The sequence below is a fragment of the Haliotis cracherodii genome, unplaced genomic scaffold (assembly GCF_022045235.1).
Source record: "Haliotis cracherodii isolate W230 unplaced genomic scaffold, xgHalCrac1.p SCAF_1, whole genome shotgun sequence".
Lineage (NCBI taxonomy): Eukaryota > Metazoa > Mollusca > Gastropoda > Lepetellida > Haliotidae > Haliotis > Haliotis cracherodii.
Genome location: NW_027266264.1, coordinates 16,329,428 through 16,346,140, shown reverse-complemented (window position 1 = coordinate 16,346,140; position 16,713 = coordinate 16,329,428). Strand labels below are relative to the sequence as shown.

Sequence of the window (16,713 nt, the reverse complement as noted above, 5' to 3'; positions counted from 1 at the left end):
TATTACCGAAAACCTTCCTGTATCGTTTGCTTTGATTCAAGCTTCGACACGATCTCGGGAACAGGCCACCTAATACACGGAAACAAAACTCGTCAGGGTGGGTGGGTGAGTTGGGTTTAATGCCGCTTTTAACAGTATTCCAGTTATATCACGGCGTGTCAGCTAAATGTGGGAGGAAAGCCCGAAGGTGCAGGTCGTGACGCGCGAAGGCTATAACATGCCAGATGATTTGACGTCAACTCCAATACATATCGCAACACATTACGCATCGACAACAATGAAAACGAGTAAAAGGTAATAAAATTTAATCAATTAACTTACAAGCAAAATATACAAACATTTTAAAAACAAAACAACATACATTAAACATGCTGAGGGCAAAGCTACTTTGATGTTTTTTACCTCTCGGTGCTGTAGTTGTATTTTTAACCTATGTATACAAACATAGCCCATCAACAATAGAACTTTGTGTTCTTGTAAAACATTGATTGCATCACCAAACTTAAGCTTATATGACAAGGGTGAACTGTAAGTGGTACCTCTATGGGATACAAGCAAAGAGCTATGATATCTACAGAGAACTAACTATATGTACATTTAATCTCATTATGAAGAGCAATTCAACAATTGAGAAATTGAAACCTTTTCTCTTCCTGCAGGTCGTCATGGTTCCATATGTTACAAATAAGGTAAGATCAGCAATATAAGTCTGAGTCAAGAATATATGTGTACTTCATGATCAGTTAGAGATTTAACCCCAAGCTTGAAATAACACATGTTGACTTTCGAAACGATATCAGATTCAAAGAGTCTGTCGACGCTTCGCCTTCTCCTCAAACGTTTCCTTGTCACCCTTTTTCACTCTGAAAGTTACCCTGTTTTGTTGTCGTCGACGCCTGCAATCGGAAAATATATTTACAGTAAACTACGTTTATAACAAACAAGCTTATAACGAACTGACCGACATAACGAACTTAATTTTAGTCCCGGCCATCTGTTGTATATATGCTGTATATATGCTTATAACGAACCATGGTTATTACGAACTAAAATAAGGGGTACCTTTGAGTTCGTTATAACCATAGTTTACTGTAACATATAATCTTGATGCTTATCTGCAACATGTATAAGGCAACTCTTCCGTTAAAATACATACCATTTTGGGTGACAAATAGTCACCATCACTCATTATGGCCCCAGTTCGTTCTAGATCCAATTACTACTATTGTTATGGACCTTGACATTCAAGGAACAAGATACATAATATATTTACCGTATAAAACTTATTGAACGCCCTGGCAAAACACAGTTTTGTACACAGCATATCGATAAATGATCCGTGTGATCATTTTGTAAACGTAAGCATTAAATTAGAACTCAATTAAAGTGAGTGAGTGAGTTTGGTTTAACGCCGCTTTTAACACTATTCCAGTTATATCGCGGCGTGTCAGCTTAATTTGGGAGGAAAGCCCGAAGTGATGCAGGTCTCAGACGTTTACCACTTCGGAGAAACCCACGAGCACGGGTATGGTGCTGATAAATCTAGAAACATAATCGGGGCGAACCGGGATTCGAACCCACAATCATAGGTTTCTGGCGTGTCCAGGGACGCAAATCTGCACAGCGAATCGCTGCGCCTTAGACGACTGGGCCACCCGTGCCCCTTCTGAATGAATTAAGTTGTGTGGCTGTGTCAAGATGGATTATAACAACGATATTCACGCGAAAGTCCTAGGTTCGATTCCCCTCTTGGGGAATGTGAATGTATAAAGCCTTTTTCAACAACAGTGCTATGAACTTTGTAGTGTCACAAAGCCGGTTCAAGACAATTTGTCATCAGGTGAGTGAGTGAGTGAGTTGGGTCTAACGCCGCTTTTAACAGTATTCCAGTTATATCGCGGCGTGTCAGCTTAATGTGGGAGGAAAGCACGAAGTGATGCAGGTCAATTAAAGAATATCAGTTAATTAGGGCAATTTCAGACTATAAACTTACCACAGAACGAAGCCGACAGTTGCAACTATTCCGAGGATCAGCATCACCACTACAATCGCAACCAGAGCTCCGTTTGAGGCTGATCCTGAATCCGGAGAGTGAGCTGTAGGCAATAATTTTATAACATACAAGGATGTACGAAACAAGGAAGTCATTGCCTTACTGCAATGTACGTGTGTTGGGAGACGTCCACAAGGGTACATTACAATCGAGGTTTTCTTTCTGTCTATGTCAGTCAGATAGTCATCTGGGCCAATCGTTGTATCAAACGGTTACTCTATTGACTAATTTAATAAATCGTTATGGTAACTTAAACTCATTCCGCTGTCATGCAACTCTATCGATATGGTTTAGGGCAATATGCTGGGGAATATGCTTGGGGACTCGAGCCAATCATTTACAGAAAGATGAGACAGATATATATCGACAAGTAGGATGATATTATAAAGCACACCTTTTCCCGGAAGTCTTTGTGTCGTAGTTACCTCCCGTGTCGTTGATGTGGTCGGCGGCAGTTCACTGCTATCATCTAACAAGTTAAAGTAAACATTTTATATATTTACTTTTGTTGTGCATTTGTTGGTCCTCACTTCCACGTTAACACCACATGCATAATGTATAGAGTACATGTAGTTAACAATTATCAATTACCATGGCTATGCTTTGTTTTTTTGTTGTTTGTTAACATTCAGCAATACTCCAGCTATATGACGGCAGTCTATAAATAATCGAGTCTGGACCAGACAATCCAGTTATTGACATCATGAGCATCGATCCACGGTATTGGAATACGATGACATGCATCAACCAAGTCAGCGAGCCTGACCACCCGATCCCGTTAGTCGCCTCTTACGACAAAGTCACCTTTTACAGCGAGCTTCTGTTGCTGAAGACCTATTCTATCCCGGATCTTCACGGGAATGCATTGTAATAGACTCTTCATCACCACGCTGTAAAACGTGTCTTTAAAAATTAACTACTAGCTGTGTTTTATACGTATCTGGATATTGCATATATTGTTTTGGTCCACATGTCAAATTCAAATATCTAGCAAGGCATATTGAAAAAGTTCATGATCACTTACTGACAACTTTGAAACATGCTGTCTTGGAGATGTAGTCGATGTTGTTGCTGATGGTGCAGTGCACACAGCCGTTGTCTCCCATTGACACGTTGCGAAACTTTACTTGAGATTTGTCAGAACTTATGATCATTTTAGCGTCTGTAACACAGGTATGTAACGAAAACGGCATTACCAACACAAAGGAATTACTACACACACCTTTTTGGTAAATTAGCTTTAGCATTGCATGACAGCTTAATGATAATGAGAAAAGTCAAAGAAATGGTTATATCTACTTTCACCTTTTCGGTGAAACTAACAAGCACCGTGAAGATCCGGGATAGAACAGGTCTTCAGCAACCCATGCTTGTCGACTAACGACGGTTGGTCAGGCTCGCTGACTTGGTTGATGCATGTCATCCTATCCCAATTGCATGGATCGATGCTCATGATGTCAATCACTGGATTGTCTGGTCCAGACTCTATTGTTTACAGACCGCTGTCATATAGCTGGAATATTGCTGAGTGCGGCTTAAAACAAGAAATAAACAAACAAAAGGTGTTGTCCTGACAGGATTATACTGTTGATGGATGTGGTCACGTCCAAACAAACTGAAGCTGATACTCACCACCGTCGGCCCAAGACGTGACCATGTCCGACGTGGCACCTACAGCCCTTGCCTTGCACAGGAACGTCACATTGTCCCCTTCCAACACCACCTGGCTGTTCGGTGCATCTACCCACAGAGGAGCAGCTGAAAAGGTAAGGATGCTCATTGGGGAGATGAAGCGTACACATGTCCAAATAACATTTAATTCTTTTGTGGATGAATATTTTAGAATGGACGGAAACGAGAATATAATTATGGTGAGTTTCAAATCAATCAGGGCGAAACAACAGATCTCCATGTGGAAGAGTCGTTTTGATAATAACAATGTTACATTGTCTTCAGACTAGGAATACAATAATAACGCAATGTATAAAAAAGACAACCGCAGATTGATAAGGATTTACAATTCAACAGTAATGGTACTGTAATTGTATTCACTTGACAAATACATGTACGAGTCTGAACATATTGCAGCATTTAACTTACAAACAATGGTTAACTTGATGGTTATGTGTTTGGTGCCAGCAGGATTAGATCCGGCACACTCGTAACTCCCCTCGTCGTTCTCCTGCACGCTGGATATTCTCAGAACACCACCATTTGGGTTGTCATCTTTGCTGGCGAGCATCGTGATGTCTTTGCCGCCTCGAGTCCAAGTCACGACAGGAACAGGTCTGAAATACCACTATCTAGGTGCATACAGTCACTTGCATTTCTCTAATTATGGATCCATTCTGTGAGACATTTACTTATCGTGCTCAAGGTTGTGACCGTCTGCGTCACACTGTGCCTTCCTATCTCAATGGATACCGTGCTACATGTAAGGCGCCGCAGTTCGCTCTGCATTGTTGCCTCCCTTAGCCGTGCCAAGATCCGTTACTATGTCGTTCGAATCCAAGATTCACCCAGGTAAAGATCGTCATGGATTTCACAATGTCTATCACATGTATCACGTGTGGCTAGTATTGTTACTTCGTTACGTTTCTACGGTTACGATCCTTGTAACAAAGGTTCTATAGCCCTTTGACACTTAAACGATTGGACTCACCTCAATAACAAATTTTTATTTTGAATTGCTCGGTTGTGTCTTCCATGTTAATTTCATCTAAATTAATCAGGAATTTAAAAGACGAAGTCCGGTTAACTGTAACTATTGCTAATCACGTGAAACAAGTAAGGTAATGCTTAAGTCCTATATGGTATTGTACAATTAGCTTTGGTAGTTTTACTCACAAAGTGGCATAAATACGTTATCACTCTTTTTGATAAGATTAAGTCACGTCCAGTACAGGAAAAATATCATATTTAGATTATATTCGCGAATTAAGATTTGAAAAGAAAAGAATATAATTTGGATACCAAACAAACAGTTCTCCATTAATTGTATGGTTTGGCAGCTCAATAATGAGACCCAACTAACGTATTACATCTGATGATCTTCCAAAAATGGCAAAGAGAATTTCTAACATAAAAAGGTCAATGATACTGAAAATCAGAAGAGACTGACAACGTTGCAAGGAATAAAAGTAACATAAAAGGAGCACTGCCTACATGTATGTCCATCTGATCATATTCCGCAACATTTTTAATTACATAATGGTTTTCAAGATTTAAAATAATGAATATAATGAAAAATATTCCGATCTGGCAGGATGTTTATTAATAATATATTGTTTCAAAAACATAAATGGGGACCTCGATTTCGTTGCATAATATTTCAGTTTTGTAATTTAAAGAAACTACTTATGAAGCACTTTACTCATGTCAGATCTGGCATATGATTCTAACGTGATTTGTTGCGTTGATCTAGGTCATCGGAATATTACAATCTACCCAGTGTTGCAGTTACCCATGTTGACATCCACAAAAATTGTAATTTGGAAGAATTTGGTATTATTTAGATTTCTTCACATTCCATAACCTATCCACGACAACCCATGCTGCAAGTTGGTGTGTGCGACAGAGTGCACATTGTCTTCTTACTTACTTCCCGCTGAATATGCACTCCAGTTTCACTTCTGTACCGAGTACGGCAGTTGTCTCTTTGCTGTGCCAGATGACCCGGGGTTCAATTTGCGAAGGAACTGAAACATGTATTGACAGCGTCACTCTCGGATTGGTACAATATCAATGAAACATAAACAAAGTAAATAGTAGTTTCCATAAGAAGAAGTTGTTATTTGGTCTAGTCTGCTGGCCAGAGACATATTTCATTTTATGGGAAACCACTGAAGTATCATCGTTCCTTGTAACCCTATTCTTACGCTGGTAACGCGTCAGACGGTTTTCCCATGTCGTGTAGAAGCTGTAAACTAAATGAATATCAAAAGTACAAAAGACGAGTTGCCTACCACCGCTACCGCCGACGGAGACCTTCACAGGACTGCCAAGCTTTCTCGTGTCCAACCGACTGTTGAAGATGCCGCACTTATAGAAACCGCCATCAGATATTTTTACGAAAGCAAAGTGAAGTGTCCCTGCAAGTAAAATACACACTGTTGAGCTACTATTGATTAGACAAAACATGTTGTAAATGGGTGTGAAAAAATTTATATCAAAACACTAGGATTGTCATATACATTGCATATATTTGGATTGATATTTCGTTTGTTGTTATACCTTTGCCATCCATCGTTACTCTGTTGTCTAAGGACACGTCTTGACCAGCAGAATCCTGAGACCGACTGAAACTCCAGACGAACGTCGGGGGCGGGGCGCTGTAGGGGGGATTCTTGCAGTCCAGAGACATGTGCTCTCCGGAGGATTTGGCCATCTCAGTTTCAGGAACATCCCACTGAGTGGCTAGTCCTGCAAAATGTAAACTCATATACTATACGGGTTAGCATTAGGATGACAACCAATAAAAAACTGCGTGAATAATTCAATAGCGTAAAGCATGATAAGGATTTGCACTCGTGTTAGACGTTTATGACGTAAAACGTCATCAATGTCCTAATCCATTAGATATATGTATGTCTTGACAATACCCCAAAATCCAGGAGAGGTGAGGTGAATTGCGGTTGAACGTACGTTGAAGCTTATTTCACTTATATTGCAATGTGCATGCACGTGCTTGTACCTGATTATACTAGCTTTGGTTTATGCCGATTTTATAGTGCAGGCCAACGGAGATACCGCAGTTTCACAAAAATACCCCTACATATAGTATACAAACTCCGAGCCAAGGGATCGAATCACCATTGCTCTCTGAACAAGAGGTCACATGTGATTGTTTTGTTGTTTTTTTGTTCAACGCTGCACTCAGCAATTTTCAAGCTATATGACGGCGGTCTGTAAATAATCGAGTCTGGAACAGACAATCCAGTGATTGACATCATGAGCATCGATTCACGCAATTGGGATACATGCATCAACCAAGTCAGCGAGGCTGACCACCCGATCCCATTAGTCGCCTCTTACGACAAGCATTGTCGCCTTTTACGACAAGAATTGGTTGCTGAAGACCTATTCTGCCCAGGGTCTTCACTGGTCAGGTCACACGTGAGCGTCAGCTGGAATGAATAGATTCATGAAATGAATATATCGTGATATGGTCGATATTGGACATTGGCTACTGATGTTTTATACAACTGAATTCATATACAACAAAGACATTCCAAATCATATATTGGTAAACATTATCTGTGTAAAGAATCTTACTGGCTCCAATCAGGGTGACAGCAGGGGAGATGTCATACCCATCATCGTTAAGTGCTTTGCACGTGTAGTTTCCATTTTCCCGTGAATTGAAGTTCAAAAAGGTCAGTGTCCCGTTTTCCGAAACCGAAAGATAACGGTTCAGCTTTGGATCAAGCTGTACTTCATTTTTCAGCCAGGTGTACCTGTGGAGGAAGCGTATGTATACATGGGAAGGGGGACATTTGAATTGTCCAGGTTTGGGTCTTTGTTAATACTAATTAGTGAACATATATACCTTTTTTATTTTCGAAAATGGTGACATCTTTGCATATAATTCTGAATCGATGACAGGCAATGGATTTCATGAGCATATTTCAAGGATTTATTGCCTAAAATAGTGTTCTCGTATTTTTGACATATATTCCCAGTTGCCTCGAAGTTTAGGGTGCCAGATGCATAGTTAGACACACCCGACTCGACCTTATTACCGATTGACTTTGCCATCAGACAACCGAAACTAAACGTATCACATCGTGCATGTTAGGTAAATAACATTATATAAGATAAAAAACATAACATAACATGTCCAATATTTATTTACTGGTTTGGCGAGGGGTAGGGGAAGGATGCCCAGTCGTCTAAGTTGCGTCCCTTAGACACGCAATAAATCTATGACTGTGGGTTCGAATCCCGGTTCGCCCCGATTAGGTTTCTAGGTTTGTCAGCACCATACCCGTGCTCGTGGGTTTCACCAAAGTGGTAAACGTCTGAGACCTGCATCACTTCGGGCTTTCCTCCAACATTTAGCTGACACGCCGTGATATAACGGGAATACCGTTAAAAGCGGCGTTAAACCCAACTCACTCACTAACTGGTTTTGAGGTCAGGGTAAGTTTTTATTATTGTCAACTTCTGTGACGATAAGGAGTTTGAGACAACCAAGACTTCAACGCATCAAGTTCGACACATCCGCATTTAAAATAGAGATAAATATCAGAAATGTTTCCGCAAACGGACTGTGAGGTCGACACAACCGGGGACTCGACTCATCCGAGTTCGAGACAACGGGATTCGACTATAGTTAATGTGCTATGTTTTACGTACGTGTAGGTTAGCGTTTTATGTTTTAAGTATGCGATGAAGCCTTCACATTACCTTAGTGGTCTGTCACCATCTGCCACACACGGAAGTTGGAATTCTTTTCGAGGAAGCGGATACTGAGTTTCTCTTATTCTTGGCTCAGTTATAGTTGGTTGAGAAGAACCTTGAATTAATTATATATTTTAATCAATTAATGTGATTTTCCTCTGTTTTGCCTTTCAGTGAGTTGTTTCCCAGCTATTTCTCAGCTGGCATTTACGAGACCAGACCTATCTAATTGTTCACAATGAAACCCCACTAATCTCCGGTTTCAAGAAAATCGTCCGCATTGATGAAGTTGCTGCAGTGACCATTAATTGACAATATAACGAATGGTTGCTCATTAACAAATACTAACATAACTAAAGTATCATTAACGTAGTGGATTATGGAAACCTTCTTTAATTAACAATTCAATGATCCTGAACTTATTTCATTTATATGATAACAGGCCAATTAGGCCTGAACTACGGTCATACATATGAACAGATCAATTAGGCCTGAACAACGGTCATACATATGAACAGATGAATTAGGCCTGAACAACAGTCATACATATGAACAAATCGATTAGGCCTGAATAACAGTCATACATATGAACAGACCAATTTGGCCTGAACAACAGTCATACATATGAACAGATCAATTAGGCCTGAACTACGCTCATACGAATGAACAGATCAATTAGGCCTGAACTACGCTCATACGAATGAACAGATCAATTAGGCCTGAACTACGCTCATACATATGAACAGATCAATTAGGTCTGAACTACGCTCATACATATGAACAGATCAATTAGGCCTGAACTACGCTCATACATATGAACAGATCAATTAGGCCTGAACTACGCTCATACATATGAACAGATCAATTAGGCCTGAACTACGCTCATACATATGAACAGATCAATTAGGCCTGAACTACGCTCATACATATGAACAGACCAGTTAGGCCTGAACTACGCTCATACATATGAACAGACCAATTAGGCCTGAACTACGCTCATACATATGAACAGATCAATTAGGCCTGAACTACGCTCATACGAATGAACAGATCAATTAGGCCTGAACTACGCTCATACATATGAACAGATCAATTAGGCCTGAACTACGCTCATACATATGAACAGATCAATTAGGCCTGAACTACGCTCATACATATGAACAGATCAATTAGGCCTGAACAACAGTCATACACAAATTAGCATACTGTTTCTGCGCAATGAATCACACTGAGTATTATTTCCACGTGACGGAATATACAGAAAGTTTTAACGTCGCGTCCAAGATTATTGCACTTATATAGCGACGTGCATGCACTTTTGGTATGACGCGGCCGGGGATCGAAACCCCGGACCTTACGCTTTCCGGGCGGACGCTCTGCCACTAGGCCACGGAGGCGGTCTATATAGAAAGTAAATGTATGTAGTTGTATTCTTGTACCCTCGTATAATTTGCTGAATATTCTTGAGTTTTCATTTTCATGTTAAATACAAATATATTATTTAATATGAGAGTTAATGTATAAGATAAGAAACACATTCGAGTAATGTGTGTCAGTTGGTATATATGTGTACATGTGTATGACAAGAAACATAAAACATAATAACCTACCAAATCAAAATCACATAAACAAACAAACATCCACCATACCCAGCTCCCTTAGTTCTCCTCCCCAACCCCATCGGCATCTATTCCAAATCTCAAAATTCCCAAATTATATATAAGCAACCCCTAAAGCCCCCCCCCCCCCCCCTTGGGTTGCACAGACCACCTTCGCCCCTTTCGGAAACACATTAAATGGCCTGGCCGGGCCCGTGTGCGAAATACGCATCAGTCGGAAAGCGCACGTTAAATCTCCAAAGTAAGTAAGTAAGTAAGTAAGACAAGAAACGCATTCGAAGAATGTGAGTCAGTTGGTATATGTGTACATGTATATGGCAAGAAACACATTCGAGTAATGTGAGTCAGTTGGTATATGTGTACATGTATATGGCAAGAAACACATTCGAGTAATGTGAGTCAGTTGGTATATGTGTACATGTGTATGGCAAGAAACGCATTCGAGTAATGTGAGTCAGTTGGTATATGTGTACATGTATATGCCAAGAAACACATTCGAGTAATGTGAGTCAGTTGGTATATGTGTACATGTATATGGCAAGAAACGCATTCGAGTAATGTGAGTCAGTTGGTATATGTGTACATGTGTATGGCAAGAAACGCATTCGAGTAATGTGAGTCAGTTGGTATATGTGTACATGTATATGACAAGAAACGCATTCGAGTAATGTGAGTCAGTTGGTATATGTGTACATGTATATGGCAAGAAACGCATTCGAGTAATGTGAGTCAGTTGGTATATGTGTACATGTATATGGCAAGAAACGCATTCGAGTAATGTGAGTCAGTTGGTATATGTGTACATGTATATGGCAAGAAACACATTCGAGTAATGTGAGTCAGTTGGTATATGTGTACATGTATATGACAAGAAACACATTCGAGTAATGTGAGTCAGTTGGTATATGTGTACATGTGTATGGCAAGAAACACATTGGAGTAATGTGAGTCAGTTGGTATATGTGTACATGTGTATGGCAAGAAACGCATTCGAGTAATGTGAGTCAGTTGGTATATGTGTACATGTGTATAACAAGAAACGCATTGGAGTAATGTGAGTCAGTTGGTATATGTGTACATGTGTATGGCAAGAAACACATTCGAGTAATGTGAGTCAGTTGGTATATGTGTACATGTGTATGGCAAGAAACACATTCGAGTAATGTGAGTCAGTTGCTGTATGTCACAAAACAGTCAGTGGGTTGATTCTGCAATCAAACACATACATTGCCAGGACAGTATTAATACACTGAGTAAAGTGAACATAAACTTCTTAAACTGAATTATTCATTATTAAATTCATTTCGTTCTTCTACAATTGCAACGGAAATTATTTCTATGAAAGAATTTCCGATGACACATAAGCGAGGGTCATTTTCCGAGAACGACATAAACAGAACAAGAAGGACATTAAGCCTAAGCGCATTTTAAATATCATACAATTCTATGAACTCGAAACTGCATTTGTATCCTTCATATGTTAGGTCCCACTCTGTCAGGGCGTTAAGTTTTAAGAGTGAGATGGGTTTAACGCCGCTTTTAACACTATTCCAGTTATATCGCGGCGTGTCAGCTTAATGTGGGAGGAAAGCCCGAAGTGATGCAGGCCTCAGACGTTTACCACTTTGGTGAAACCCACGAGCACGGGTATGGTGCTGACAAACCTAAAAACATAATCGGGGCGAACCGGGATTCGAACCCACAATCATAGCTTTCTGGTGTGCCCAAGCGACGCAACTCTTCACAGCGAATCGCGGCGCCTTAGACGACTGGGCCACCCGTGCCCAAAGTTTTAAGAAAGAAAAGTTACGTGTTCCCCTTTCGTGTCTTAATAATACTCATTATCAATACTGTTTCTGTTTCGAATGGTGCTTAAGTAGCGATAACTTCATTTTTAAAACCACATAGGGTGAGTGAGTTGGAGTCAGTACCGCTCTGGACAGTATTTCATATACATATAATTACATATTACAACGTTTCAGCTTGGTGTGGGAGGAAAGTCCGAAGTGAGACAGGTCTGTTGAATCAAAGTATTATTGTAAAAGGAAATAGTAGTTTCATTTGCCAATAATAATCACACCGGAGTGTCATCCAAGCAGCAGTGTATTGTGTGTCAGTATTAACAGATCAGTTAGACTTCACAGTATCATCAGCTGGTCTGTGAACTGTGGTTTCATCAATACTGGTACTGTAACTGACAGGCAAACGTTAACTTTGCTTGGACGTTTTTCACTGGATTGTGAAGTAGGTTATTTTTGCATTCTTTATATATCAGGGAGTTATGTTCTTTCCCAGACGTAGGAATCAATCCTGTGAGTAAAGCTGTCGTATATCATTGTTTATTATACTCGCGAAATATCTAGAAGTAAAAATGTTAATTATTATTGGAAGTGAGAAAGCATAATCAACAAATGACACATTTATCTCAATGCATTAATTTCATCACCCATGAAAGTAGGGGTATCTTATTCATGTACTAGAACGTGTATTGCTGCTGGTCAAATTTCAAGGCCACAATGGGCCAGTCATTGCTAGAGGTCAGGAAAACTGAAGCCGCGCTTTTACGTCATGGCTTGAAGTGACCCCTTGGCGTTGGTGTCAGACACTTGATCATTGATAACAGGCGCTTGCGTGACATGTATGTTCCAAAATATTTTTGTCAACTTTATAAATATAAAACGTCATGATCAAAGCCAGAAAATAACCAGTCTCGATTATCAGCGGAAACAGAGTTAGGATGCGACACTCTGCATGATTACAAGCGTCTGATAAATGTCGAAAAATATGCTTCAATGTATTTCTACGCGGTATCAACAGCCACTACCGTACTCTGTAATTGCAAAGACTTGATTTGTATTATATATAATTCGAACACGTTGAAATATTTCCGTCTTCAAACTGGTGTTTATATTTTTACGATTTTACGTTTTGTGCTATTTCTTGTCTGGTTGGATCTATTTTTTATGAACCCTGGAGAAAGTTGTTTGATCACTCGTGGTTTGAGTACTTAGTTTGATAAGGGTTGCTTCGCATATTTATAAACAGCTTACATATTAGACGGTTGTCAAATCCGATGTATTTATTAAATTCTACAAATATCAAAATGTTCTCTCGATCAGATATACAGCATATTTGTCTACCACATTCTAATGATAATCTCGTCTATATATATAGGGTCATCGTATAATTACATACATTCCTGTTTTCAAAAGTCGTAGCTTTTAAAGTCAGATATCTTGATAAATAGCCATATAAATCCTAATTGACACTCCTTAAGTAAAACTATATTCAGCTGATATGTTTTTAATGTAAACAACATGAAGCACAGCGCAAGCGTTTCAAATACGACCCACATCGGAATATTGCTAAACGTGTCGTAAAACAACACTCATCCACTCACTCAACTACAGTAATTCTCTTGTGACAAGGGCGGACGGGTAGCCCAGCGGTTAAAGCGTTCGCTCGTCACGCCGAAGACCCAGGTTCGATTCCCGACATGTGTACAATGTGTGAAGCTCATTTCTGGTGTCCCCCGCCGTGATATTGCTGGAATACTGCTAAAAGCGGCGTAAAACCATACTCATTCACTCACTCACTCACTCTTGTGACAAGATAAATGGTGGAGACCTGTACGTACCTGTATGTTTTATCACAAACACCAAGAGTATGGTTAGAGAGCCCCGCAACATCATGACACTGAAAATGATGTTAACAAACATACACTGATCAGGCAATGACAACCCAAACAGCTGGGAATATGAATATATTCTTCCTGGACTAATAATCGCTCATGAGTCAACAATGTTAAGAAACCCAAACAAAAACACAAGGAAATATACACTCTTCAAAAAAAAAGAAACGCATTTACATTTATTGTACCTAATAAAGTCGATATATTTAATTTAATATCATAGATACAAACATGACATTTTGGAGCTCGATAGTCATAAGTTGTTGTACAAAGACATTGAAAACTGTTCATTGTCACGTAGCATAAGGCCACAAGGTTCCGCTGAACTCAGAATCTCGTGTGACCGCCCCGGGCAGCAATCACGGCTCTGCGTCTCCTCGGCGCTGACTGGACAAGTGTACGAATTCTGTCCTGCGGAATTCTGCGCCATTCTGCTTGTAACGCGTTGGTCAGTGTCTGCGGCGTGTTCTGACGTTAACGCACATGTCGATCGAGCTCGTCCCAGAGGTGTTCGATTGTGTTGAGATCTGGAGATCTCGACGTCCAGGGCAAGCCGTTGATGTTGGCATTATGAAGGTTGTCTACCGTGACACGAGCTTTGTGCGGTGGAGCTGTTGAAACAGCTCCCTCTTGCGGTCAATGATTGGAAGAATATGAGGTTGAAGAATTTGATTCATGTAGCGATTTGCTGTCAAATTCCCCTGAACCACAACCAAGTCTGATCTCGTTGAGAAGGATATGTTCCCCCACACCATGACACCCCCACCGAAATTGTGGAATTCACGTACACAATGTGGGGAAAAACGTTCATATCGACGACGATAAACACGTTGTCTTCCATCTGGCCGGGGAAGAAGAAATCGTGATTCATCGCTAAACCACCTTCGTCTCCAGTTTCTCAAATTCCAAGGCTGTAAGGTATTGCACCAACGCAAGCGTCGCTGTCGATAGATCTGTTGCAAAACAGGGACGATAACTGGTCTTCTGGGTCGGATTCCAACCTCGCGAAAATGGTTCCTGACAGTCTGGTCCGATATCCTCCTCCGTAGCTGTGGCATTGCGATGACGTAGGTGGAACAGTCGAATGTAGCGATGCCGTGCAGGGGTGATAACTCTTGGTCGGCAGGTTCCCAGACAGTCTGGTGGGGAATTGAACTGTGTGTATCGGTCACAAAGGCGGCATATGGTGCTATGGTGGCCTTTTAAGACTGCGATTCTCCTCTTTGGATGCGTCCTATGGCGATGTTCCGATCGGCAGCGCTGAGTCTCGGCAATTTCGAACTTGAAAAATGTTGACAAGTGAATGACCAATTATTGTCTTATGCTTGCTTTTTTACAGCCACTACCACGAGTTACGAATGTCATAACTTGCACGTGCATTTTGCTTTACAGTTTTCCTCGATGACATTTTTGAACAAGTGTGAAAACAATGCCGTTTAAGACATTGCAAATCGACAATGGCTGCGTTTTGACGCACCGTTTGTCGAATATCGGGCAAAAAACATTTTCCAATAGCATATATCCAATTTTTATACCGTACTTTTGTGTAGTCAGGTTCAGTTAACAACATACTACCTGTGCGTTCCTTCTTTTTTTGAAGAGTGTATGTATTCAGTGCATGGCTTGAAAGTGGATGACCTTTGACATTGTATATTCCCGACATTGCAGTCACTAATTGACGTAGATCACTGATGTTTACCACTTGAGCTAAACCCCAAGAGCAAGGTTATTTATAAGCTGGTCAGTCATAACACACACAAAAGCGTGTGAGTGAGTATGATTTTACGCCGCTTTTAGCAATATTCAAGCAATATCACGGCGAGGGACACCAGAAATGAGCTTCACACATTGTACCCATGTCGGGAATCGAACCCGGGTCTTCAGCGTGACGAGCGAACGCTTTAACCACTAGGCTACCCACCGCTCCCACACACAAAAGAAAAATAATACTATGACTGCTATTGGAGTAGATGATTATATCGTTGGCATAACAAAAAGGTGGTATACAGTGATTGTAACTTAACTTGATATAAAATACCAACAGTTAACATCGATGCTGCCCTGCGATAAACGTAATAAATCGAAAACAATGTTAATATTACTAATCATCGACAATGTACTTTAATTCCATTCGCTTGAACCCAAATACATCCTGTTTAAAGAGGCAGGTCGGTATCCATTAAGGAAACGTCAATGACTTTACATCAGACAATAATCACTTGTTCCACGGTTACTCTCAAGCAACACAAGCTGAATGTAGGGTTTGGCGGGTGTTTTGTATTGAGGCCAGATACTTTTTTAATTAAAACTATGAGTCAAAGTATCTATGTAATTTTTGTGGCAGACAATTTCTTTTTTTCTAACAATATGAAGCATAATTATGTTTTTCAAGGATTTTGGGGGACAATATATTTTGTGCGATAACATCCCCCCTGAAACAACCCCCATCCCCACGACCCAGATCATCAAAAAGTCGGCCCAAAAATAATCCTGTCTTACCTTTACCTCTGATTCAGTTCACTTAATTGTTGACGCCCTGTGTGCCCGGTTTCTACTGTGTGAACAGCTTCATCTCTTGCCTGCCAGCATCCCCCAGCACTGAGGATGAGTAACTTGAACCAGGATGAAACACAATCATTGTAGAAACCGGAACATGATGGTTGCATTCGTGTCATTTGGTCAAATATTCTTTCATTGTTTCATATCATATAAGGTTGACGAATCGTCAACCCCGAATTTATTTTTATTTGTTAATGAAATTAGTAATACTCAAACTAATCAGGGCGGTAACATCTGTCGAAACCCGATACATGTACGACCTTCCTTCAGCTGAAGCAGAGTTTCTGCATCACATCTTGGGTGATCATCCAAATTGCTGACGTCCGTATCTAATGTTCAGTTCTGCAGCGTACATAGCGGTATGTCTTAACGCCTTTTTACAGTTATTT

At 40.4% G+C, this 16,713-nt stretch overlaps 1 protein-coding gene across 1 annotated transcript; it reads right to left on the bottom strand.

Moving 5' to 3' along the window:
- Window positions 1-290: 290 nt before the first annotated feature.
- LOC139454381 (contactin-5-like) lies at window positions 291-16,440 on the bottom strand. Its single transcript, XM_071236049.1, has 13 exons — window positions 16,271-16,440; window positions 13,712-13,770; window positions 8,462-8,570; window positions 7,328-7,509; window positions 6,287-6,475; window positions 6,019-6,144; window positions 5,655-5,751; window positions 4,154-4,341; window positions 3,686-3,811; window positions 3,078-3,215; window positions 2,448-2,522; window positions 1,994-2,096; window positions 291-896 (listed from the first exon to the last, which is right to left on the bottom strand). Exons 1-13 carry the CDS (start codon window positions 16,438-16,440, stop codon window positions 803-805), a joined length of 1,656 nt encoding a protein of 551 aa, XP_071092150.1. The 3' UTR covers window positions 291-802.
- Between the last annotated feature and the right edge of the window lie 273 nt (window positions 16,441-16,713).

Coding starts and splice junctions, on each gene's coding strand:
- LOC139454381 (XM_071236049.1), bottom strand. CDS start 16,440: ATGACACGAATGCAACCATCATGTTCCGGTTTCTACAATGATTGTGTT. Junction 5,752..6,018: donor CTCCGTCGGCGGTAGCGGTG/GTAGGCAACTCG, acceptor TACATGTTTCAG/TTCCTTCGCAAATTGAACCC. Junction 3,812..4,153: donor CATCAAGTTAACCATTGTTT/GTAAGTTAAATG, acceptor TTACCTTTTCAG/CTGCTCCTCTGTGGGTAGAT.